Source organism: Nyctibius grandis, chromosome 4 (genome assembly GCF_013368605.1).
Source record: "Nyctibius grandis isolate bNycGra1 chromosome 4, bNycGra1.pri, whole genome shotgun sequence".
Lineage (NCBI taxonomy): Eukaryota > Metazoa > Chordata > Aves > Nyctibiiformes > Nyctibiidae > Nyctibius > Nyctibius grandis.
Genome location: NC_090661.1, coordinates 34,650,202 through 34,676,923, shown reverse-complemented (window position 1 = coordinate 34,676,923; position 26,722 = coordinate 34,650,202). Strand labels below are relative to the sequence as shown.

General features: G+C 45.9%; 1 protein-coding gene across 1 annotated transcript; it reads left to right on the top strand.

Annotated features, from left to right (window-relative positions):
- Positions 1 to 11,628: 11,628 nt before the first annotated feature.
- On the top strand, positions 11,629 to 12,132 carry TMEM229B (transmembrane protein 229B). Its single transcript, XM_068399932.1, has one exon. The coding sequence runs from the start codon at positions 11,629 to 11,631 to the stop codon at positions 12,130 to 12,132; it is 504 nt and encodes a 167-aa protein (XP_068256033.1).
- The last annotated feature ends 14,590 nt before the right edge of the window (positions 12,133 to 26,722 follow it).

The window sequence follows — 26,722 nt, the reverse complement described above, 5'->3', positions numbered from 1 at the left end:
GAGCTGTTGTGTCAGCAAATGCTGAGGACTCAGCAGGGCAGCTTTTCCAAACAGGGGAGGGCAGGAGTCTTCTAGCCACAGGCTTGGAGGACATCTCTTTCTTACCTGAAAGAGATGCTGGGGAGATTCAGGGATGATACTTCTATATGCCGAGTTTGGACTCAGTCATTTTTCACGGATTTGTCTTGCAAGTCTTCTGCTTCTTGACTCTTGAGGGGTCTTAACTCTTGAGGGGAACATAGGAAGCGTCCCTCTTGGTCCCTAAGTAAAGAGATGCTGCCTTAATTTGTTCTCAGATTGCAGTGGTCACTGTGGGCTAAGGTGTGTTCAAATAACATGATCCCATGCCGGAGGCAGGGCATGGGAAGTCAGGTTTCTGCACTGCTGCTGCCATTCATGAGATTGCATTAGTCAGAAACCTATTCTTTAAACTAACAATGTCTTCATGTTTTCTCTTTGTTCTCTGAAAAGCCCCCCCTCTACACTCCCTCCCAAGAAAACCCTACCTTTCTCCTTCCCATTGTGAAATGGTGCCTTCTGGGCAGCCCACACACAGGCATTACTTCTCCATCCCTTTGGCTTAGTCTGGTAATTGGATTCATTTAATCTCCTTTTGTCGTCATGCTTTTTTACTGTATCCCAATTCTCTTTGGAACAGATTTGAAAGACAGGCAGGGATCAGAGGCTGCCAGCAGGTACAGAGTGAACCAGGCAAGGGAACAAGGAGCGGCAGGGAAATGATGCACCTTGTAAGGGAAGGGAGCTAGAGACGAAAATGAGGGGAAGATGCAGATTGGAAATGGGCTGTGCTTTCTTACTCGCAATGCATGGCAGTATGGGTTGAACTCAGAGGAAGGGAGACAGCATGCATCCTGATGGAGGTGGAGTCCAGAGAGAGAAGCAGCAAGAACAGATGATTAATACATTCAGAACTGACCAAAATCCCAGGGCTCCAGATCCATCCTGAAAGCGCTCAGAGTAAGGAATGGACATCAAGTCTGTATTTGGAGACATCTGTCTGTGGCATGCTTTTAGCTTCATTGCAGGGCTTGATTAATCGATCTGCTGGAACTATTCCACACTTCAGTGCAGTCGAAATTCTATTTTCTGAGCCACAGTTAATTGAGGCTCTCAGTTACCTGAAGGATGAATATCTCCTCAGAGTTATGACTGGGAGAGACTTAGCACGTAAGTACCGCTAAGACTTTACTGCATAAATCTTTAAACACTGATGAAGTCATGTCTTGGGGCCAAATCCAGCACCAGTGTTCTGTAAATCTTTATTCCTAATGGTTTGTGTGAGATTATACATGAAAATGTTGAAGCCAGATTTGCAGCACATTCATACTGAATGTTGTCCGTGGTTGCAAAGGCATGCTCATTTGGTGTTTACTCACAGGGAAAATGCAAATAAGAGAAGAATTATTACATTTAAAAAGGTATTGCCCAAAAATGCATGTCGATTTTCATCGACACATCCTTGTATCTACTCTACTCTTAGTTAAAGCAGAAAAGCAGATACATGTCTGATTCTCCCAGTCTTAAGGAAGAACACATTAGCTACAATGATGTGCCAATGAAGTAATTCAAAAAGCCATGAAGGACAGTTGCTTTTACATAAGTATCGTTTGAGTAACAAGGGTCTGAGGAAGGAGAGTATCATAAGCAGTAGAGGTTACGGTCAGGGAGTGGCAGGTGCTCTCTACTTCAGAGCTGTCTGCTGCCCACAGTCCTGTTGTTTGGGGGGGCTGAAGTATCTTACTACATATGTGCCTCCTCTGTCTGCAGTTACTCTTTCAAATTAAAAAGTAATTATGACGTGTAACATAGGGTTATAGATGTATCTAAGGCATTTCTTAGAAATATGAACACACATGTTATAAAACTAGATCTTATTAGTAAATACTTCAAATATGAATTTGTAAAGTAACACTGTGCCCTAATTTTTTAACTGGCGGAAACAACTGGGCACTAAGAATAAGGAACTTCCTGCAGTATTTCAAGTTCATCTGCGGTGAATCAAGTAGCTGACAGAATTTATAGCCTCAGGCTATCACTAATCAGGGGAATTGTCTCATGGAAGTTTTTTTGTTTGTGTTTTTCTTTTGTTAGCACTTCAGAGTTAATTCAGAGTATCTTGATGAGGTCTCATTATACCTGTCCGGAGGCTGTGAATCTAAATAATTCTGCTGGAGTAGACAGAATAGAGACAATCTGGGAGAGACTTTTTGAAGCACGATTTGGCTTGGTAGCAGGGAAACAGGCAGAAAGCCACGGCAGAGGAGAGCTTTGGAAAAAACGAACCAGGCAGTGCTCAAGAACTTAATCAGGCACGGATACGACACGCACCGATGTCTCCCTTGCAGTGCTTGTGTGTGCCAAATCTGCATTATTTCTTGGTCTCCCATCAACCCATTTTTTGATCACTTGCCTCTTGCCTGCCTGGGCTGTGTCACCTGCAAAACCGAATGTGAGTATGAAAGTGCTCCTCTTGCGCAGAGGGGTCTCGCCTGTGAAGTGGGACAGTCTGGGATTTATGTCCTTTCTCCTTACTTGGCCTGGTGCATCAGGTTTATCTGTATCTTACCTCAACCTAGGGGATGATTAATATCCATTTCAGAGTTGATATTCTAAAATACAAAAGTATAATCTTTGTGTTGTTACAATATTATGTTCTTGCAGCCCTAAGCCAGAGTCCTGCCCCGATCCTCTGAACCAGATTTCTGTAGAGAAACACAACCCTTTGTACTCTCCCCCCTGTTAGGCCTGTGCTTGTTCGCTGTAGGTGGAGGGGCTCTTGGCCCCTGCGTTGTCAGCAGCGTTATCCGCACAGACAGGGCGGTCGGGGAAAGGACTGCGTGCTCCTCCGAGGTCCGTGTGTGGTTTCCATAGACTTGCCTTTTTTCTTCTATCAGCAAGCTGGAAAAAAAGGTCCTACTGAAGAAAGAGGGAAGACTTCTGTGCTGGCTTAGCACAGGCTTCCTAATAACATTGTATTAGAGGAACTATTTCTACTTTAGTTTCTTGAAACGTAATTTGCTGATGATGGAAAGCATTTTCATATCTTTGAATTCAGAAGCTCCCTGTTTTCCACAAAACAACACAGTGTGAGCAGCCTCAGTATGAGCATGGATATCCATGTGCAGCCTCCAGGACTTGTTTGCTGTCTGCTGAGACAATTGCATAGGTGGCAGCTGTGTTTCTGGTTTTCGGGAAGCTGCTGCCCATCCCACTGTAACTACCTCAGTGATGAATGTCATTTGTTTTCCTCAGGAGACTGAACAGCTATCGTACATTCAGAGCTTTTTGATCTGTATTACTATTACTCCATTAAAAGTCTTGCATCACCAAGTTCAATTATCTACTTGAGGCTTTTCACAAAGCTGCATCTCTTACTGAATCCAGTCTTTGCCTTCTGTTTGGATGCTTCTCCCACTAATGTCCTGCAACTACTTTTCAGCTTGATCCTTTTGTCATGAATTGCTGCCTGATAAAACAACACTTTTCTCCTTCATTTCCGTCTTGAGACCTTCTTGTGCTGTACTGCCTAGCAGGCACCAGCCAGTTCGGTATGGCTGGGAAATAAGATGCTTGGGAACAGCTGCAATTTTAATTGTTTTGTAAATGCTCAAGTGACTTGTAACCATTCCATTGTGCAGTCCCCAACTTGTGCAATGATGCACTGTAGCTTGTTGTAGTCTCCCTAGGTATCCTCCATTTCCTTCTGTGTCTTACTGTGTACTTTTTATTTTGAATGAAATATTTCACAGGAGGAGCTGTGATTTATGGATTTGCTTAGTGCCTAGGACAATGGAACCAGTGTCACGGTTTAAAGCTGGGCCAGTTATTAAACCTGTGGCAGATGCCCTCTGTTACCCCCCCCCTCCCCCCAAAGGGAAAGGGAAAGGGAAAAGGGAGAGAGACTTCCGGGTTGGAAAGTTAAAACAGTTTTAATAAACTATAATAATGAAAAAGAGTATAATAATAATAATAGAAATAATCAAATATATACAAATATATATACAAAACCAAGATTGAGCTCCCCTGAAGTCAGCCACGTCACCACCGGCACTGCAGGGCAGGCTCCGGGAAGGCCCAGGCTGGGCCTAGCAACGGTCGAGAGCTGTATTCAGGGATGCACGGATCGGGATCGGGGGCAGCAGGAAAACAGACGGAGTCCTCCTTGGACACCGGCCATAGCAGAAAAAAGCGAGACCCTCGTGATCCCCCCCCTTTATACCGAGAATGACGTGTGTGGGATGGAATACCCTCGTTGGTCAATTTTGGGTCACCTGCCCTGTCTGCTCCCCACTGCAGCTGCAACCCCCCTTCGGCTCTTCACTCGTAAGCAGTGAGGAATTCAGCAGTGACCTTGGTTTCTCTAAGAATAAGTACAGCAAGAGCCTTACTGCACAACATCCCTACCGGTGCCTCAGCGATAACTACAAACTTCGGGCGTTATCAGTCCTGGAGGCAGACACTGTCTGCAAACATGCAGTTAGTTTCAGAAAGTGCAGTTACTTAGAGGAGACTTAGCTGAAAGCAAAAATCGCTGAAAGGAAAATCGGCCTGGTTTAGGCCAAACCAGGACATTCCACCCCTTATTCCATACCATTCACGTCATACTCAGATCACCACTAACTTTTCATTTTAAAATATATACAGATAACATTAGTTTATGATTCATCTCTATACAGAAAAAAAAGTTTCTCAAGTTCATTTAGTTCAGGATTGTGGGTTTCCATCTGGCTAGGAGTCTCCCAGGGTAGGAAAGATGGTATGAGCTTTGTCACAGTTCGTGCCCATGGATTGCAGGTTAAAGATGTCAGTCTCGAGGAGGTTACTGGACGCCACTTGCAGCTAGCTCCGGTCTCATCACCACTGCTTCAACCTGAAAGACACTTATGAACACTGTTAGTATTATGCAGCAATTAACATCATGCAGTTCAGAATTAAGTATTCTCACCCAAGATCAGATCACCTTCAGGGACACATCGGACTCCACCATCCTGCAGCATCACCCACCAAGTACATCCAGGTCCTTGAGCAAAAGCAATCCCATGAATGGATTTACCTTTGCCCGTAGCAGGAAGAACCCAGACAGTTTTTCCCAACAGATTCCTTTCATGCACCACAGGGACTTTATCCCCTTCTACTGTATGTAAAAGGTCTGACTGAGCAGGGCCAGCTCGGTTGATAGATCCTCTGGTGTTGACTAGCCAGGTAGCTTGTGCCAAATGCTTATCCCAGTTTTTAAAGGTTCCACCCCCCATTGCTTTTAGGGTAGTTTTTAACAGCCCATTATACCGTTCAACTTTCCCAGATGCTGGTGCATGATAGGGGATGTGATATACCCATTCGATGCCATGCTCTTTGGCCCAGTTATCTATGAGACTGTTTTTGAAATGAGTCCCATTGTCCGACTCAATTCTCTCTGGCGTGCCGTGTCGCCACAAGATTTGTTTTTCAAGGCCCAGAATAGTGTTCCGGGCAGTGGCATGGGGCACAGAGTATGTTTCCAACCATCCGGTGGTCGCCTCCACCATGGTAAGCACATAACGTTTACCCTGGCGGGTTTGAGGGAGTGTGATGTAGTCAATTTGCCAGGCCTCCCCATATTTATATTTCAACCACCGTCCCCCATACCACAAAGGTTTTAACCGTTTGGCTTGCTTAATTGCGGCGCATGTTTCACAATCGTGGATAACCTGTGCAATAGAGTCCATGGTTAAGTCCACCCCTCGGTCACGAGCCCATCTGTATGTTGCATCTCTCCCTTGATGACCTGAAGTGTCATGAGCCCACCGAGCTAAAAATAGTTCACCTTTATGTTCCCAGTCCAAATCTATTTGGAACACTTTAGCAGCCTGATCTGCTTGTTGGTTGTTTTGATGTTCCTCAGTTGCCCGACTTTTAGGTACGTGAGCATCTACATGACGTACCTTCACGACTAGTTTCTCTAGCCGAGCAGCAATATCTTGCCACAGTTCAACAGCCCAAATAGGTTTACCTTTACACTGCCAGTTGCTTCGCTTCCACTGTTTTAACCACCCCCACAAGGCATTTGCCACCATCCATGAGTCAGTATAAAGATACAGCCTTGGCCACTTTTCTCGTTCAGCAATGTCTAAAGCCAGCTGGATGGCTTTTACCTCTGCGAATTGACTTGATTCACCTTGTCCTTCTGTGGCTTCTGTGACTTGTCGTATGGGACTCCATACAGCAGCTTTCCACTTCCGATGCTTTCCTACAAGACGGCAGGATCCATCGGTGAACAGGGCATACTGCTTCTCATCCTCTGGTAGTTCATTATATGGTGGGGCTTCTTCAGCACGTGTCACCTCCTTTTCTGGTGGCATTCCGAAGTCTTTGCCTTCTGGCCAGTCCATAATCACTTCTAAGATTCCTGGGCGATTAGGGTTTCCTATTCGAGCCCTCTGTGTAATTAATGCAATCCATTTACTCCATGTAGCATCAGTTGCATGATGAGTAGTAGGAACCTTACCCTTGAACATCCAGCCTAGTACTGGTAATCGGGGTGCCAGGAGAAGCTGTGCTTCAGTACCAATTACCTCTGAGGCAGCTCTATTGACAATGTATGGGTATGTGTTGGTGGAGCACTCTTCACAACCTTCCGGAACATGGATCGGTTGCATTCCACTTCATCAGGATTTACAGGATCTACAATGTCCTGAGGGTGTTTATAAATGATCTCTTGCACAGCCAGTTCTCTAAGGTAGTTAATACCTTTTTCTATAGTGGTCCATTTGCTTAGGTGGCTCATAACATCATCTTTATAGGGATACCTGCTCTTTACAGCTGACAAGAGTCGCCTCCAGAGACTGATACTGTTCGACCTTCTTGGAAGCATCTTATCAATACCACCATCTCTGGACAGGGATCCCAACTGTCTGGCTTCTCTACCATCCAATTCTATGCTATCTGCCCCATTATCCCAGCATCGGAGCAACCAGGTAATAATTGGCTCACCGTCATAACGACTAAAATCTTTTCTTATATTTCGCAGTTCTTTCAGGGATAAGGAGTGGTAGGTTATTTCTACTTCCGAGTCCGAGTCCTCCTGTGATTGTTCTGCTTTAGAAGGACCTTTCTTGTCCTTCTTGTGTAATGGGTCTGCTTTAAAAAGACGATCAAGGAAACCCCGCTCTGTGTCAGGCCCTGACTCTGACTGAGAAGGGCCCTCACCTGGGTCCTGTGCTGGCTCTGCCTTAGAAGGCTCTGAGTCATCATCCTTCACTTTACTAGCTGATTTCTTTCGGTGTTTTCTCCTGGTTACAGGGGCAGCATGATACCTCCCGCTGTTGCTGCACTGACATCTAATCACATACCACACCAGAAACACATTCAGGACAAACGAAAATAAAACCATGCCACCTAGACAGCACCATCCGAATTTCGCAAAATCTAGTGGAATCACCTTGGCAGAAAAGGAGAAGGTACTATTTCCCAAAGTAAAATTGGAAGTATAATCATTAACAGAATCAGCTAAAGGACTCCCAGAGTGCGCAGATAAAATCTCTGCTACCGAGGTCAGAGCAGTAACAACCCAGTTTATCACGACATAAATCCGTACGAAACGCCATAACAAAACAATGCATGTTGACCAGTACCCAGCAATGATAAACTGCACATAAACACTAACAAACAACGGCAAGTAAGGTATTATTACACTTAACTCTGTAAAAGGCTTAATAAAGAGACGAGATAGCACAGTGATCAAAAATGACATTACCATCTTCGCTATCTGTTTTAATTTCCAACCCCTCGTAAATCTCAAAGGAAGAACTCCGATACTCTCTCAGCTGAGCTCTCCGGGTCTCCTCCCACTGGAGCTGGGATTCGACTTATCAGAGCAACCTGTCGGAGCTTCTTTCGAGCCCCACGTTGGGCGCCAATAAATCTGTCACGGTTTAAAGCTGGGCCAGTTATTAAACCTGTGGCAGATGCCCTCTGTTACCCCTCCCCTCCCCCCAAAGGGAAAGGGAAAGGGAAAAGGGAGAGAGACTTCCGGGTTGGAAAGTTAAAACAGTTTTAATAAACTATAATAATGAAAAAGAGTATAATAATAATAATAGAAATAATCAAATATATACAAATATATATACAAAACCAAGATTGAGCTCCCCTGAAGTCAGCCACGTCACCACCGGCACTGCAGGGCAGGCTCCGGGAAGGCCCAGGCTGGGCCTAGCAACGGTCGAGAGCTGTATTCAGGGATGCACGGATCGGGATCGGGGGCAGCAGGAAAACAGACGGAGTCCTCCTTGGACACCGGCCATAGCAGAAAAAAGCGAGACCCTCGTGATCCCCCCCCTTTATACCGAGAATGACGTGTGTGGGATGGAATACCCTCGTTGGTCAATTTTGGGTCACCTGCCCTGTCTGCTCCCCACTGCAGCTGCAACCCCCCTTCGGCTCTTCACTTGTAAGCAGTGAGGAATTCAGCAGTGACCTTGGTTTCTCTAAGAATAAGTACAGCAAGAGCCTTACTGCACAACATCCCTACCGGTGCCTCAGCGATAACTACAAACTTCGGGCGTTATCAGTCCTGGAGGCAGACACTGTCTGCAAACATGCAGTTAGTTTCAGAAAGTGCAGTTACTTAGAGGAGACTTAGCTGAAAGCAAAAATCGCTGAAAGCAAAAATCACTGAAAGGAAAATCGGCCTGGTTTAGGCCAAACCAGGACAACCAGTTTGTGTTTGGGCTACCACAGTTTGGCATCTGCCCTGTCTTGGCATGCTCTTAATCAGCAGGCAGCCTCTGAGGACTCTTTCAAGCACATCCTAAGAAGGAAGTTCCCATCAAGGCTTGGCTGACTGGGCACATGACAGGAGAAGGCAAATATTGAGACTGTGTCAGCCTATTGATGTTTGCCCCCTTCCAGTTGTGGTGAAAAGGTTCAGGATTCAGAAGAAGTCAACAGCAGTCTTTGCGATGGGTTAACTTGTATTGTAGATGTTCTCCCAGACCTGATCTAGATTCAGTTATTAGACTTCCCGTGTAGTGATGAGATATTTTGCGAAGTGTAAAAAAGAAATAGAGAATAAATAGACAATTATTAAGTATGTGGTATAGAACCAGGAGAGGGAAATCTTCATTGCACAGAGGAAATAGTGTGGGGTAGAACAGGATGTGACTTGTTGGATATATTTCTGTGAGTCTTTAGCCTTGGTGGGCAGGTGTGAATGGGAATAATTGGTGAGGGATCCTTGGAATCAGAAGGGAGAAACTGAGAGGGAAGGACCTTCTGTGCATTTGCTCCAACTTTATGAAGAGATTTTCAAAATTACAAGGAAAACCTTGCAGATGGTACTGCATGCTGTGGATGCTCTCAGCTAACAGTTCAAACACATTTCATGTAAAGCTGTAGAGGGAAGTAGAAGGACTAAGGACCACAAGTGGAAAAGCTTAGAAAGGATTATTGAAAAGAGAGGAAAACCATACAATCCCTTGACAGCTTAGCAAAAACTTTACAATAACTTTCTTCCCTGGAGAATGTTGTTCTATATTTCCTCAGTGCCTTACCTAGCAGTAGGTATGACTTCTAAGGCCTCTGCATCTTTTGATGTCTGTCTCCTCAGATGTAAAAATACTTCTCCCTTCCTGCTGCAGCCCTATGTCCCCATTCTGACAAGATACCTGCAGTCAATTTCCTTCTTACTGCTTTCCCTTACTCCTGTAGCTCTGAGTATTGATTTGTTCTTGAAATTAATGTGAGAATGGAGGAACGATAGGAGGATTTGAACTCCTAAGCTTATCAACTGTGCTGGAAAACTAACCAAGTAACATTATGTTGACAAACTCTCATTCTCCTTAGAGAGAAAGTTTGTGGTGCCCTTATACACCAGCTTCTTGTGGACTGTGTGGAGATACACCCCATGCATATTTCTCATGTGCCACCTCGACTGCTGTCTTGCAGGGTCTCTTGGGACTGAACTGTTAAGAGATGTGAAGGAATTCCTAGCAACTCCTTAGTCTTTCGTTCACAAGTTCACAAGGTGCTGTTGGCCCAGATCTGTAGCATCTGGTGATAGTTCAGTGTCCTGTGTAAAATGGATTGTGCTATTAGGAAATGTCTCTTTGTTCAAGCACCCACATCATATGAACTGCCAAGACTGGTTGGTTGAGTGTCCATTTAAGAGAGGAGTGAATAGGTCATGGATACAGCTCTGTCCCACTTTCAGTATTCCCCTGTGAATATTCTGCATTATCTTCTTTGTGTTCATTATTATAGTTCCTTTTTCCTTATAAACTTTTATCTTCTCTCATCTGCTATCAGAATTTCAGTCATACTGCATGTTAATACTTTGTTCAGAGAGGCACCATGTTTACAGGGCAGGGCAGGAACAGTCTCTTTCCAGATGGCATTGGAATGACTGCACGTAGCATTAGCGTGGTCCTTTCCTAGCACCTTGTGCCACAGAGCTGACAAGTGCAGAACAAAGAAGTTAAATAGTGCCTGATGAAGGGTCAAGAGAAACCCAACTTGAAAGAGTAAGTTTCTAAGAGCGAAAGGTCAAATTCACCGTGTGGTGTAATTCTGTAGGGTTCAGTAAAATTGTGCTTAAAACAGCTTGGCCCAGTGACTGTAGGGTGGCAGAGCAAGGCTTAGGACCTTGTAAATCTCTACAAAAAGTGCAAAAACTAATTGTGCTGAAACAGTTCAGTGATAAGCAAATTGTGCCCTTTCAAAACCTCTTCACCAAGTTTCTTCCTGTAGAAACAATTAGCGTTTGTTCTCATTTCCTATTTATCATGACTAACCACCTCTCTCTATGCTCAGCTGTTCCTTTTTATGCTCCTCCTTTGTGTTTTGCTGTCCTGAAGCCAAATCTGAATGGATTTCAATGGCTCTCTTGTGCTTTTTGACTTGGTATCAGGCAGTCTGACAATGTAAGAAAATTATTTTCCAAATCCTAGCTGTACAATGCATGAGTTCTTTCACAGAAGAAATAACAGTTCAGCTGAACAATGGGTGCAAGGTGTGGTATCTGAAAGTGTAAAACCTCTGAAACTTTCTCTTCCAGTTCCCTTTCTGTAGCTCCCATCAAAGCTCAGTTTTTCACTACAGTAAACATTTGGGGTATAGAGACTGTAGGTGACAGCTGGAAGGGCCAAGCTTTTCAATGCTGTGTTCATCTAATCTATTCCATATTAGAATCAGAAAAGTAGGGGGGACGGTGCTGTTTCTTGAGAAGAGCAAAAAGGAGATGTGCGCTCCTTGTGAGATGACTGTATTTTTCTACTGACTTGCAACCAGGAAGTTCTTTGGCAGCCTCACCCCTTGCGAAGCCCGTGTACCTGTCAGCTCCCTCCTTATCACCAGTGCAATACCAGCTGCATCCCACAGCTCAGGCAGAGCAGTATATGTTGCCTGGGCCCATGCGGAGGCTCAGAGCCCAGTAAGGTGCCACCTTTCCCCAGGACTTAAAATTTGCTGCGGTAAAAATGAGATGATTTAAAATTCACTTCTTTCTCAGATTTGTGCTTTGTGGAATTTACTAGTTTGTGTGTGTTGCCATCTGGGGGGTAAGGACTTGTGCCATCCTCGTTGACTCCTCTCTCTCTCTCTTCATTTCAGAGTGCCTGCTGGGGTGTGTGCAGAATGGCTGCGGCAGAACCTCTGACCGCTTTCTCCCGATGGTACCTCTACGCCATTCATGGCTATTTCTGTGAGGTGATGTTCACAGCTGCCTGGGAGTTTGTGGTCAACTTTAACTGGAAGTTTCCAGGTGTTACCAGTGTGTGGGCACTCTTCATCTATGGCACCTCCATCCTCATTGTGGAGAAGATGTATCTATATCTCAAAGACAAGTGTAACATTTTAGTGCGCTGCTTCATTTACACACTTTGGACATACCTCTGGGAGTTCACCACTGGCCTTATTCTACGCCAGTTCAATGCCTGCCCGTGGGACTATTCCCAGTTTGATTTTGACTTCATGGGCCTGATCACCCTGGAGTATGCCATCCCATGGTTTTGTGCTTCTTTCATTATGGAGCAGCTGGTGATCAGAAACACCCTGCGCTTACGATTTGATGAGACTGCCGAGCCGGGCGCCCCCACTGTCCCCGTTGCCTTGGCCAATGGCCATGTGAAGACTGATTGAGCAGTGACTCAGAACCATACTTAGCAATTTGAGAGAGCCCAGACCTCGACCACAGACTGTCAGCTCTGGCTCTGAGGTACTGCTCCTTGCTGTATGATAAGATTTGTAAACCCCATTTTTCTAATGGGGGTGTGCATGGGATATACCAGAAAAAAAATGGAACCAATAGATTTTCTATGGATTTTGCTCTTTGGGCTCCAAGGACCGGTATCAGTTACTTGTTAGTTAGGTCATTTCTGATTTTAACTTATTACGGATGAAAGCAGTCCTTTTGCTTACACTTTTATGTGGAGAAAGAAGAAAAAGAAATGCTACGGTGGAAATGCATACAAAAAGAAAAAAAACTAATTAGCAGATGGACATGGACACACCAGCTAAGTTAGTGATTGGCTTACTCCATTAGGCAATATTCAGGTGCTTGCTTGCAACCAATACCTCCCGTGGGACCTGAGATGCTGCAGGAACAAGGGAAATCCATCTGCTGTTGAGAAGAACATAAGACTGGTAGTCTGCTGGGGAGGTAGATGGTGTTCCCCTCGCGAGGTCCCATTGGCCTCTTCCCAGGTTCTTTGTTGCACCACAAAATAATCTGGTGCTGGACATCTTGCTGAATTTATACAGATCTTGTACTTTTTGAAATCTCAGTCCCGATACTCACTAGAAATTTTTTCTTTTTTTTTTCTTTTTTGTTTTTTTTAATAAAGGCCTTTTTTGCCAAGTGAATTTTACCATAATCTGTGCAATCTGAATCTTGGCAAAAGGCACACGAAATAGCGTAAGTCTTCCCATCTCCTCTGTCTGCCCAAAGCAGACCTTGCCCGAGGGTCTGCTGCAGATTACAGCTCCCATCTCAGCTGTGCAAACCTTGCAGAGACCGTACAGGCCACAAGAGTTTTCTGCCTTCCTTCCCAGAGATTCCTCTGTTTCTGGTGATGCTGATGACTTAATCTGACTGTAACCCATTGTATCTGAAGGTCAAAACCTTCATGTGGCTAATATGATACCCAGGATTTGATACTCTGCCACTGACTCTCACCTTCCTTCAGCACTGGCAGGTCTTGGCTCACTTCTGCCCAGTGTTCTCCTTAGTGTATCAAGAGGATTTGCTTTTCCTTCCCAAATTCTGCTTTAAGTAACCACAGCCATATTGTCATGAAAATAATTGGAGGCAGCAAGAGATAGGCCATGCTGCCTGATACATTATTAACAAAAAAACCCCACAAAAGCAAAAATCCCTCTCTGAAGAGCACTTCCTCATGCTCTGTCTGAGTGAGGCTTCGAGTTAGGGTGCAAGAGCAGCAGGAGAGAGATGGAGCAGGAGGGAGTTCTGCGGCTCCATTGTAGAACTACCTGCACCGGGGACAGTTTGAAATTTAACCTATTGGGGACATTCAAGGAGTACAGGGAAAGTTGTAGTGCAGGCACAGTGCTTGATAGTGGCAGCCACAGGTTCATAATTCATTCTGGCAAGTCTTGGCTTTTGAAGTTAGCAACAAACATGGAGCTTCCTGCTCTAAGATGTATCTCACTTCTAACTGTTTTATGGGAGAGGTTTGCTGCAGTTGCCCTGCAGGGCCAGATTAATTTTAGGTGTTCTTCCACCATAGTCAACAGAGCTGCACCAGGGATCAATTTGGCTTGAATTGCAAACGTGTTGGTGTGGTTGTGGGATTCCACTCTTGTATTGGAAATAGCCAGGCTATTTCTGTGTGGATCACATGTCTCTGGTAGGGAGTCCTCAGCTGTGAACCTGCTCCTTGCCTTGGGGCATCCATTCCTGAGGACAAAAGCACTCCTGGCCCTGTGAGGAGGATTGCTTCTGCTCTTATGATGGCAGTGTTAATCCTTTTTGTATCACACAGAGTACAATTATTTTATTCCTTCCCCACTGCTCCTTCTCACATGTCATCCGTTGCTGGCAATGGACACATGAAAACACTAGTGGCAAGGAGTTAATCAAATCTGTGCTGGGGTATGCAGTGTCTCCTGAAGCACTCAGAATACTTAGGTGGGTATTTAGAGTTCCCTTTTTATAGTTCATTAAATTAAAAGAGAACAAACACTAAATAGATTTTTTTTTCCATGCTGTGATGCCAGTATCATGAAATCAGAGGAACAGTGTGTAGTTTATCAGCCTTGATGGTCTTGGGTGTGTAGACCCAGGCAAAATAGTCACCTGACACTGTATATGGGGAAAAAAAGAGATGAGATTTGTATGTGGGATAACGTAGATGAGCTTTACTGGACCAGAACAAGAATAGCATGGTGCAGTTGAGAGTTGGGATCTCCTCATTTTGGCCCTGGTTCTGTCAGGGTCACTAAACACAGCATCTAAAGCTGGGTCGTCCTCTCACAGCATAGCTTAAGTGTGGTGTCGTGCTACCTCCTACACCACCCCTGCATCGTCTGAAACCCTCAGCTTCAGAGAAACATCTTTAGCATCCCTGCTTTCGCCTTAGCTGTTAAAAACTCTTTGGAAAGGTTAAAAGGAGTTAGCAACATGGTTTGGTGGCTCCCAGCTGCAGCTGGGACTGGGGGAGGAGGGGGAGTGGCTGTCCACAGAGCTAACTTGGTGCACAATGGCAGTCATGTGTCTTGACTTAAGAAGGTCCCCACTAAATGACACTGGTTTTTCTCAGTGATGTAATATTTACATACTCAGACTATAGAGGGGTTTCCCAGCAGCACCTAGTATCTTCTTCCATTTTGCTTACTGCCTGTGCCATTGTAACAGCTATTGTAGACTGCTTTCCACTGACGTCTGACACATACCACCCAGCTATTGCATCCTCATAGAGTGGTAATTTACACCCAGAAGTGCACTTTACTTGCAGCTTGCACACCAGAAACACAAAGGGACCCGGCAAATTCTTAATTAAAATAGTTCTACATAATACCATGTACCTAATGCAGCAGGATTAGCCAGACTTTTCCTTTCTGAGCAACATGGCTACAGTCAGAGCTTTGTCTTTTCTGCGAAATCTCCCTTTTGAATACATGTGACGCTTCTTATAACGTCTTACAGAAGTGCCCAGAGCACATTCCTGGGGTCTCAGTGGCAGCTCAGCAGGAGCTCGGGAGCTGGACTGAAGTTGTAGAGACATTTACATTAAGAAGAAAAAAAACGCACAAGGCCTAACATTTGTTTGTATGTGTATCTTCCTCAGTAGATTAAAGTTGCCTGTTTTGAGTTCACCAGCAATAAAAAAACCTTGTGATTTATCTGCCTTGTCCTAACTGCAGCAAGGAGAGAGTGGCCCATAACTGCTTTTCTTTTCTGGGGGGTGGTGGGATATGGACTCCAATTACCCCGAGGTTCCAGTTTTGCCTCCCTTCTCTTGCTTATCTCTTGTATGGGCCACCCTAAAGCATCTCAGAGTACCTGATGAAATACAGAGTCTGGTGTCCTGCGCACAAGAGGCAGTTCAAGCATTACTGCGATGTCTGTTCGTACTCCGAAGATCTTGCCAGAGGGAAATGGTTGATTTACGGCAGGACCCGCCTGCCTTTTGGTCTTTGGTGTTATAATTGAGAGAAATGTGTACATATGTACCAGGTACTATTGCGCCTTTGGTCTGAGTGCATTTTGGAATTAAAGCAGAATAATCCAATCAAGGTTTTGCTTGACTAGTCCTGTGACTATAAAAGGTAAAAAAAGACTGCAGGGCTTTAACTGCTTTGAGAATTAGGAAGCGGGTGACTGAAGTCCTCCTGAGTTCAATAGCATTGCTCTGCTGCTGACTGGTTTTTGGAAACCTGCACAGAAAGAAAGGGGATTTCTTCGTTCATGGGAACTTCTGCCCTTTCTGTACTATGAATAAAACATGAGCCACCACTAAGTGTGAACTGAAACCAAATGTTTTTCTATTTTAGTGTTTCCTGGGCTCTGAATACATGCAATATGCCCTGTATTCAAGGGGGAGGCTTGCAGACCTGAGTTCATTGCTTCAGTTCTTCTGCTTGCCTTCCACCTGAGAAGGAAACTATTCTTTTCCTCTTCCTTCCTGCACATCAGCAGCTACCAAATCCCTCCGTGATCCATCCTGTTGTACAAGGAAATCTCTCTTCTAGTGCAGCCCCTACTAAACCAGAAGCTGTTCCCACTGTGCGTCCCCTCGCCCAGCTGCTTTGGCACCCAATGACCAGGTAGGGTCACAGGGCTGGTGAGACCTCAGGAGCATTGTCTTTGTTTGGCAAATGGCCTCCATTTGCACCTGTCTTCCCTTACTTCCCTTGAAGTGTCCTGAGCCAGCCCCTGGGGAAGGGACCTTCCCTTCCTTCCACCTGCCGCCCCAGGGAATGGAGCAAGCTCTGTTGCTGCCCCACGGCCTCAGCACCACTCAAGGTTTTAAGCTAACAGAGGTTGGTCTTGACGTGGGCAGGGGAACTTTGATTTTAGTAACTGGAAGGCTCTGGGCTTCAGCCTCATTATTAGCAAGTCATCCAGAGGCGTGATAGTGAATTTGTACCATGTGGCATGGCTTATTTCTTCCAGGATGGCAAGGGTTTGCTCCATTAAGGGTTTGGCCACTTGGTTCAGTGTTTTGTGAACAAGAGGGAAGTTACAGAAGCAGGTGGTGCTCCCAGTAGCTGTTCTGTTTTTGGCCCCTGGGCAGCTAGCACAGATGCCAAAGGAAAAAGTGCTGTCTTCACAGAAGTCCTAGGGAGGGTCTGGGGATGCACTGGTTAATTTGTGTCCAAAGGCACCACTGCTTCAAATACAAAGCTGCACCTTCCCGATGAGATCTTTACTACCTGCAGAAATGCAAAAGTTGTCCGCTTGCCCCAAAGTATATGATTGCCTGAACTTACTCTGAAGTAAAAGGGGTGTTCAAAATCTCTAGTCCTCTTTTTCTCTAGGTGATTCCTGACTTACATGTTTGTGGAAAAATACATCACCTAGAGATACGCAAGCTAGTGCTCATTAAGCGAGTATAGGTACTAAAAGGCATACAGTGCTGTGCTCCATCCTGCTGAGTTAATCATGCCAAGAAGCAGAATACCTTGGCCCACAGAGTGTGCTGCTATGTGCCTATACCACTTCCAGCACCTGAATTAGTACAAATGCCTACTCAGGAATGCATTTTGCCTTATAAAATTACTGTTAATTCCATGGGTTCCAGTGGAAATGTTTGTCAGGTTAAAGAGGGAGAAAGACTGAAATACTATATAAGCTTCATCACTGCTTATGATCTCACTTGAGAGCATCTTGGTTAAACTTTCAGCTACTTAACTGAGACCCTAGAGACCAAATGTGGAAGGTGACTTGTCCCAGCCTTGAAGAAGGTCACTAGCATCACGCAACTGCAGTCTGCATTGCACGTGGGGTGTGCTGTGCAGCTCCATGTACAGCCAGGGTGAGCTTCCACCATACAAGGACTGTGATGAGTAGAGAGGATGATATGAGCGCTGCTGGTAATGGTGGCAGAACAAAGACTGGTGGAGACATCTACATTCCCAAATCTTCAAGAGTTGGATGGGTTGGAAGCAGCTCTTACATGTTGTTCGTGTTTGGGACTTCTTGAAAATCTGGCAAGTTTTTCACTGAGAGAAGCAGACCCTTTCCTTGACTTCTTTACTCTGGAGTCTGGGCTGCTCACTCCTCCTTCTGTAGCAGCTGGATTTGCTGATGTGAATGGCCTTCTCAGAAAACAGAGATTTTTAAATGGTAATCCCAAATGCTTGACGTCAGTTTGTATTTATGCTTTAGTCAATTTAGGAGCTAAAGACCCTTAAGTATCTGGTGATGCTGTTTATACTGTTGTGTCATGCTGTCCTGCTTTGATGCTATAATGAAGAAGAAAGAGAAGGAAATACAAGCAATTTGCTCTTTAATAAAAATAAGCAAACATATGCAGTAGAGACAATATTTATTAAATATGTGAGTTGAGATACGCATAGTGCTTGTAGATCTCTGGCCTTTCAAACATGGAACACTTGCCAATGCAGAATTTCTCGCTCTTTTGTGGTTAACCCCCTTTGCAATGTATCTACATTGCTACTTCAGTATGGTTCTCTACCTAGTTTTTTTTGGGATGAGAATAACAGTATTTGCCTTTCTTTTTCAGTTTTCACTGAAGGATCTCTAAGTGCTTTTCACAAACCAATTTCTCACTTCAGGCCTTGAAGTAGTAGGTCAGGATTAACCCCAAATAGCACTGATGAGGAGCTGATGGAAATGTCCTGATGGCTCCCAGAAGGCCGTTTCAGACCTGGGAAAACAAGTTTAACATTTTACCTGTTCACCAAGTTTCCAGATTTGAGGAGTGAGTTAATAAAGTTCCAAGAAAGTTGGGGAACTGGAAAGTGCTACCCGGTTTCCACCATCTGAAGCTGTCCTAGAAACGGTTTTGTACATCACCACATTGCTCCGTCTGCCTGAGTCAAAGTCAGCACATGAAGGGACTGTCAGAGCTGATAGCATGGTTCTGTCTTGTACAAAATACGACTGATTTCCCTCTGCTACATAATCCCATTTCCATCAGTAGAGTACTTTTGGGTAAATATTGCTAGGGGCAACAAGCCATGTTAGAGGCTAAACTGAGGTGACCATCTGCTCTATCAGCTCGTGTTGCAATTACTGCAGAGCTTATCATCTATGTCACTGTTTCTGTTGTCATACCACTCATTTGATACTACAGCTCTTCCTATTGCTCCTGATTCTCCATCAGCTCCTTTGGCAACCTCTCCCTTTCTGTACCTTACCTCCACTGCAAGTCCATGCTGCAATCAGAGGTACCCTAAGCCTCCTGTCTGAACCCCACCTTTGGCAATTTAACACAGATGGGCTGATTGCTGATGATCTGTAGCTTCCATTAAAGCCCGCAGTAGCTGCAGTTGTCAGTGCTTTGGAAGGCAGAAAACATTTTACACACTTGCCTTCAGGCACAAGTATAGCAGCAAGTTTGCAATTATTGTTCAGTGCCTTTACTGTAACATCCACACAATGGTACATAATAGGCTTTCAGGGCTAAATTCAGCAAAAAGCTTCGCTGGTCAATCTCTTTGAATTTCAATGTATGTGGAATAATACATAACTTCTACTGATCCCTCATATAAATGCATATGCACATAGTGAGTGTGTGTGTTTAGATGCATAAACATAGCTGATGGCCTCCATGCTGCACCACTGACTGCATCGTAACTTCTACTGGCAAAGAGCCATCACCTGCTTAGCTGCCAACAACAGTGTGGGCCCACTCACTGCTACTTTCTTAAGCATATGAGATCCAGAGAAGATCCAAAATGAAGCTCTGCGTACAGATGAAGCAGGTTAAGATCTGAGTTGACTGCTCCTGACCTTGCAAGCTGCAGGTCTGCATGCTTTGTTACATGGGAAGGCCTCAGTTTGATCTGGCAGGGGGTTAAAGCCTCTTATCAATGAGCGCTCAGCTCAGAAGGGGGTTAGTCCCATGTTTTTCAAACATGTTTTACATAAGGTCTTAAAATCAGATTAATGTCTAAGGCAAACATGCCACACTATCCTGCTCCATCTTTTAAAAAAAGGGGAGTTATCACCGTAGGGACTTTCTGATGTCTTTGCTAGGGTTTGTCTTCCCCTCTGTGTTCACCCTCTTATTGCTACAAAGAGCAGTGTGTACCCAGCCTGAGTCAGACCCATCCACTCCTCTTCCTCAGCTAAGACATTGACCAAAAGTACTCCCTCCCACCCAGGCTGCCCTGCCCATCCCAGGCATCCTTCTGTTCTTCTGCTGCTCCATCTATTGGCCACTGTGCCTCTCTGCCATTTCTAATCTCAGTCACATTGCAAATTCTCCAGGCCAGGACTTGTCTTTTTGTTGTAACATTGATGTGAGCCTGACCCCAACAGGATCTGTAAGTGCTATGATATCATAGTAAGCATTAAAAAAAGTCTCTTGAAGTCTTTAAGGGTAAGAGTAAACATCCCAGCTCTGTTCTACTAATAAACCAGCTTGGCCAAAATGTCCATGAAGCACCTCTGTTGGCCCTTTCCATCCAGCCTTGTCTCACAGTGTCACGCGGGAAGGCAAATCCCTGCCAATGACCCGAATGTGCCAGTGGTGCCAGCGGAGGGGAGCGCAGCTGGTGGCACACAAGGAGCCTCCTCCCTGGGACTCCTCTGCAGATGACACATGGGTGTCCACATTAGCCAGATGCTGGCATGCTCTAGCAAGTCAGATTTTTAACATTATTGGACAGTCATCTGGCTCTTCAGCAGAGGCTGTTTGGAGTTAGCATGGTAATTATTTCCTGGTAGCATGGTAATTATTTCCTGACCTCGGTGCCAGGCAAGGTGATGGAACAGATTATCCTGAGTGCCATTACACGGCACATGCAGGACAATCGGGGCATCCGGGCCAGCCAACATGGATTCATGAAAGGCAGGTCCTGCTTGACCAACTTGATCTCCTTCTATGACCAAGTGACCTGCTTAGTAGATGAGGGCAGGGCTGTGGATGTAGTCTATCTAGACTTCAGTAAGGCATTCGACACTGTCTGCCACAGCATCTTCCTAGACAAACTGGCTGCCCGGGGCTTGGATGGGTGGACTCTTCGATGGGTTAAAAACTGGCTGGATGGCCGAGCCCAGAGAATGGTGGTGAATGGGGCAAAGTCCAACTGGTGGCCGGTCACTAGCGGTGTTCCCCAGGGCTCAGTTCTGGGGCCGGTGCTGTTCAATATCTTTATAGATGATCTAGATATAGGGATTGAGTGCACCCTCAGTAAATGTGCAGATGACACCAAGCTGGGTCAGAGTGTCGATCTGCTGGAGGGTAGGCAGGCCCTACAGAGGGATTTGGACAGGTTAGATAGATGGGCCGAGACCAACGGCATGAGGTTCAACAAGAACAAGTGCCGGGTCTTACACTTCGGCCACAACAACCCCATGCAGCGCTACAGGCTGGGGGAAGAGTGGTTAGAAAGCGGCCCGGTGGAAAGAGACCTGGGGGTGCTGATCGACAGCCGGCTAAACATGAGCCAGCAGTGTGGCCAGGTGGCCAAGAAGGCCAATGGCATCCTGGCCTCTATTAGGAATAGTGTAGCCAGCCAGTCTAGGGGAGTGATCGTCCCCCTGTACTCAGCACTGGTGAGGCCACACCTTGAATACTGTGTCCAGTTCTGGGCCCCGCACTTCAAGAAAGATGTAGAGGTGTTGGAGCGAGTCCAGAGGAGGGCGACCAAGCTGGTGAAGGGTCTGGAGGGTCTGACCTACAAGGAACGGCTGAGGGAACTGGGGTTGTTTAGCCTGGAGAAGAGGAGGCTCAGAGGTGACCTTATTGCAGTCTACAACTACCTGAAGGGAGGTTGTAGTGAAGTGGGAGTCGGCCTCTTCTCCCAGGCAACTAGTGATAGGACAAGAGGACATAGCCTCAAGCTTCGCCGGGGAGGTTCAGGTTGGACATTAGGAAGAATTTCTTCTCAGAAAGGGTCATTAGCCATTGGAATGGGCTGCCCAGGGAGGTGGTGGAGTCACCATCTCTGGATGTGTTTAAGAAAAGACTGGACACGGCACTCAGTGCCATGGTCTAGTTGACATGGTGGTGTCAGGGCAATGGTTGGACTTGATGATCCCAGAGGTCTCTTCCAACCTGATTGATTCTGTGATTCTGTGATTCTGTGATTCTGTAATTATAATTGTATTTTGGTTGACAAATGTGCTGACAAAGCACAGCTCCCCTTTGATCTTGCAGTAAAGGCAGCATGGCCCCTGGCAGCATGCTTATGGTGGGGCTTTGCGCTGCACGACTGCTGAAAGCAGCACGAACATCTCCAAATGCCCAGCATTGGCTACAGTTGTCCTGGCCACTGGTCTCTGGGCAAGAGGCAGGCGTGCACCAAGCATGGTGCTGGTGGTGAAGGTGGTGTTGCCATTAAACCCCATTTCTCTGCTTTATTTTCCATCGCCTTGGTCCTGCCCTTCCTCTCCACCTCACCAACTGCCTGCTGGCAAGGTGTTATTGAATGTTAGGGCTTTGGTGTTAGTCTCAGCTTCCTGGTTTGGATCTGGTGACTTAATCCTTGCCACTTGACAACTTTTCCTTGGCCAGGGCCTCACAGCACTGTCCTCTCCAGCTCTTCATTGTCACCTTCTCACGGCCTCTCTGTTGTCCCTCCTTCTCCTTGGGAATCCCTCCTCAGCCCAGCTGTCCCCCCTGTCTGGGTACTCCCATCCGGTTGCACAGCTTTTACTACCATCTCCTCCTCACGTCTCAGACCTCTGCCTCCTTCCTAGCTTGCCACTGTCTCTCCACACCTGCATTTTGCTCAGCTCCTCTGGCATCTCTTCCCGGATGACTTACCAGCAACTCAAACAGCCAGTAGCCAGAGCAGACTGCTGCTCCTTTTTGCTTCTCATGTCCCCTCATGTTATGTGACCTTTCTCCCTGGTGGACACGTAACAAATGGGAGAGGCAGAGACATCTTTGACCTTGTCTTCTGCGCTTCCTTATTTGCCTGGCCTTTATGTCTTACCTTCTCGTCCTCATCCCCTGAGGTCTCCCTGCTGGGCTGGTGTCACGGTTTAAGACTGGGCTGGCTATTAAACCGGTGGCAGACGCTCTCTATTAACCCCCCTCCCCGCTGTCCCAGAAGGGGAAGGGAAAGGGAAAAGGGAGAAAAGCTTATGGGTTGTAAAGTTAAAACAGTTTTAATGAACTATAATAATGAAAAAGAGTATAATAATAATAATGGAAATAATTAAATATATACAAATATATACAAAACCAAGATCGAGCTCCCCCGATGTTGGTCACATCGCCACCGGCACTGCAGGACAGGCTCCGGGAAGGCCCAGACTGGGCCCAGCAACGGACGGGAACTGTATTCAGGGATACATGGGTCGGGATCGGGGGCAGCAGGAAAACAGACAGAGTTCTCTTTGGACACTGGCCATAGCAGAAGGGGGTGAGACCCTCGTGATCCCCCCGCTTTATACTGACAATGATGTGTATGGGATGGAACACCTCGATGGTCAGTTTTGGGTCACCTCTCCTGCCTGCTGCTCCCTGGAGGTGCGACCCCCCTGCGGCTCTTCACTCGTAATCAGTGAGGAATTTAGCAGTGACCTTGGTTTCTCTAAGAACAAGTACAGCAAGAGCCTTTCTGCATAACATCCCTACCGGTGCCTCAGTGATAACTACAAACTTCGAGCATTATCAGCCCTAGAAGCAGACACTGTCTGCAAAACATGCAGTTAGTTTCAGAAAGTGCAGTTACTTAGAAGAGACTTAGCTGAAAGTAAAAATCACTGAAAGGAAAACTGGTGTGTTTTCGGCCAAACCAGAACAGCTGGTGTTGGTGTCCCATATGTCTGTTTCCCATTACTCATCCCATACACAAGATGTTTTCTTCAGCTGACCTGCTAGAACATACCCTTCTCCCCATGCCAGTCTGTCTCACCAGCCCTACAAAACCCAGCAAATTAAATCATCTGTGTATCTGTTTCACATATTTATGAGCTAGATACTAATCCCTGCATAGTGAAAAGGTCCTATGTACCAAAGGGCAAACGAGGACACCAGCACGAAAAGGGAAGTGGGGGAAGGGGAGATGGAGTGCAAGGGCAGATGTCAAGGAGGTGAGTTTACAGTGTTGAAAAAAATGCAGAAAACTGAAACAACAGCAGACCAGAGCATCACTGACAAGCCACATCAATGCTCTTTCCTTGCTAGTCCTGCTTTTAAGCTCTCACCTTATCCTGCTCCCTGCAGCTATGTCTTCAGAGCAGAGACCAATCCCTGCACCTGGCTCAAAAAAATGTATAGAGAAATAAAACAACCCAGCAGACACCCCTCTTCTCTGTGCCTTCTGTGATAACCCTTTCACCCCAGTGGGAAAGCTGATCTGTCAGACTGATCCATTTGCGAAGGCAGCCCTCCCAGGCCTCCTCGCTGAATGCTCTGTCTGATCTTCTGCCCCTGTGAGAGCAGGAAAGCTCTTTTCAGCTTCCTCAGCACAGCTCACATGCCATGCAGGTCCCAGTGGGTGATGGATTTGCATGTGATGCTGTTACAGTGACCTCCCGAAACTTGTCTCCGTTTCCCATCTGTTGTGTGCTATTACTTTCCCAGGACACAATAGCAGGTGAAATGTCTGTTGGATGCCACAGAAACCTCTCAGGGTGCAGCAGTGGTAAAATAACCCTCCTCAAAGCAATACAGAGAGATCCTTTTGTGTGCAAGAGCTCCTTTCAGATTGGGTCGGGTTTTTTATTGTCCTTTAAAGGATTCTGCAATGAGTGACCTGGAGATTTGACAGTTGCATCCCAGTCATATTTTAACACAATGCAGACAGCAGATGCTTCAAGAAGATTATATTTCTTCATGTACATTGGGTCTCCACGGAGATTACACATTCGGGGTCAAGGGCTGGCTCTATGGCCCTGCAGGATTGTTCTGTTTCCAGCAAAAAATATCTGTAAAGCACAGGGCGTTCTGCCAAGTCATCTATATGGAGTCGGCAGGAAATGCTGCTCCCAAGCGAGATTTTACCTACGGCTCTATCAGGGATAGCTTTTATTATAATAATAGCAGTTGATCAAATAGCCCTCAGTGCTGCAACACCTTGCAGCCTGAGTATTGCGGCTGAGCCTGAGCAGAGGAGCAGCGCTTACTCATTGGACTCTAAAAACGTTGTTCATGTGGGAGAAAACTGTCTGCCTCTGTAAAGGCAGGCAGACATGGGCACTTTGTAACAGCACCGTGTTTTTGAAATGCACGTATCTTGGCCAAGGCAATCATCAGCTGGCCAGCACAGAAGATCTTGCAAGGGAGAGAATTATGTCCAAAGACACAACAGAAGCCCTCAGGGGGTCCCCACTGAACACACTGACAAGCCAGAGATTATCTAAGTTTTAAAGAGGTTTTACAAAGAAGCTGCTTCCTCCTACCTCAGTCCTGTACAACAGTTAATTTATCTGCTTTGGATACTGAACGATTAAGACTGCGCAAGTGCTGCTAGGATGGGAATTTCCGATTCCACAAGACTTAGGAATCCAAACCTTGACACTAGTCCCTCTAAAGTCCACTCCTGAGAATATCAGTAACTATCAGTAAAATTCAAGTACAGATACAGGTGCTCCAGGGTGCCAGCACCTGGAGCACTCAGAAGCCATTGGAGCCCTCTCTAGCACCAGCCTGGCCCAGTGCAGGTGAGTGCTGCTCTCCCAGGCTCTGGTGGGTGGTGAGGCTGGACTATCCCAACAGGGAGCCCACCTGCTTGCAAGGCAAAAGCACACACCAGCACAGACGTGGGCCTTCCCATGCCAGTTCCTGAAAAAAAGGAAAAGGTAGCGTCCTTGGTCTGGACTAATTTCTCTGTTGTTTTGTGTCTCATGCAGTCACTCATAGCTTGCAGGCTCAGTGTAAAATGCTGCTAAATCACAAAGGGAATGTTTTATGCTCGCTGGGTGCGAGCATAAAGTAACAGCACCAGGGCGAACACAGACTTCAGTTATTAGTAAATCCTACCTCAGACAAAGCTGCTTCTGATTTCCATGAGTGTTTTCCTAAGGAAGGAGCAAACAGTAACAAAGGAAACCAGGATTTACCCTAAGTGCTGAAATCTGCACAAGAGAAAGGAGCTGTTTTTAGCAGGTGCTCTCCAAAGCCTGAAGAGCCATATGGGGCATCGGTTTGGCTTTGCACTGCAGCTGGCCTTCAAAAATGAACTACCCCACCATGTTCCCCCCACCCTCATGCAGAGGGTGTAATGGTGCCAGAAATGGTAAATGTCAGGAAGTGTTTCTGCAGTGGAATGCAGAAACTATGGTTAGATAAAGCAGTGATGACAAGAGAGGCTGCGTATATACTAAAGAGCCCTTAAATAGATGTCACAAATAGCCCTGATTTCTCTCTTCACCCTGCAAACAGCTGCCATGTGCTATAGTCCCTTTTTGGGGGAGTAAATTTAGCAATGAGAAAAGGATGGTTCAAGATGTCTGTCAGAATGTGCTTTCCTGGCACCCGGCCCACCTCCTTGCTAGAGATCAGCAGCACTGCAGTAGCCAGCCTCGGGGAATCGGGTGGTCAGGACATCCCTGTGACATCTCCTAGAGGAACAAGGAGCCTGTGGTCTTTCTGTGAGCTCCCCCAGTCAGCAAACCAGACAGAAACGCCACCTTTGGCCATGACGTTTGGATCCAGATCTAACCTTTTTCAGGCTTGGGAGTAAATGAGTTTCTGAGGGGTATGCCTGGAGCAGAGTTATTCAGAAGCAATGCGATAATAAATTTCATTTGACTCAAGTCATCGGTCCTCCCGCCTTGGTGTATATGAACAATGTCTTGCTCTTCTTGGATTCCTTCAATATCCATAATTTTGTGGCTGAAGTGGTAGCAGCAATTTCATTTTTTTCTCCACATTTGGAACAGGCAGAAGGAGGAACTGAGGCACTGGTAAGCAGGGGAAGTTAGCAGTGGGGAGGAGAGACTGAGGGAATTCATGCCCATCCCAACCTATTTTTTCAATTTCTTTAAAAGCATGTAGTTTTGATGTTATGTGTTGACTTCGGTTGTTGACAGACTGCATGAAAAGAGTCAATGTGTTACTCTAAGCATTTCTGGCAGATATGTAGGACAGCTATCCAGTTAAGATCAGCAGCTAACCCA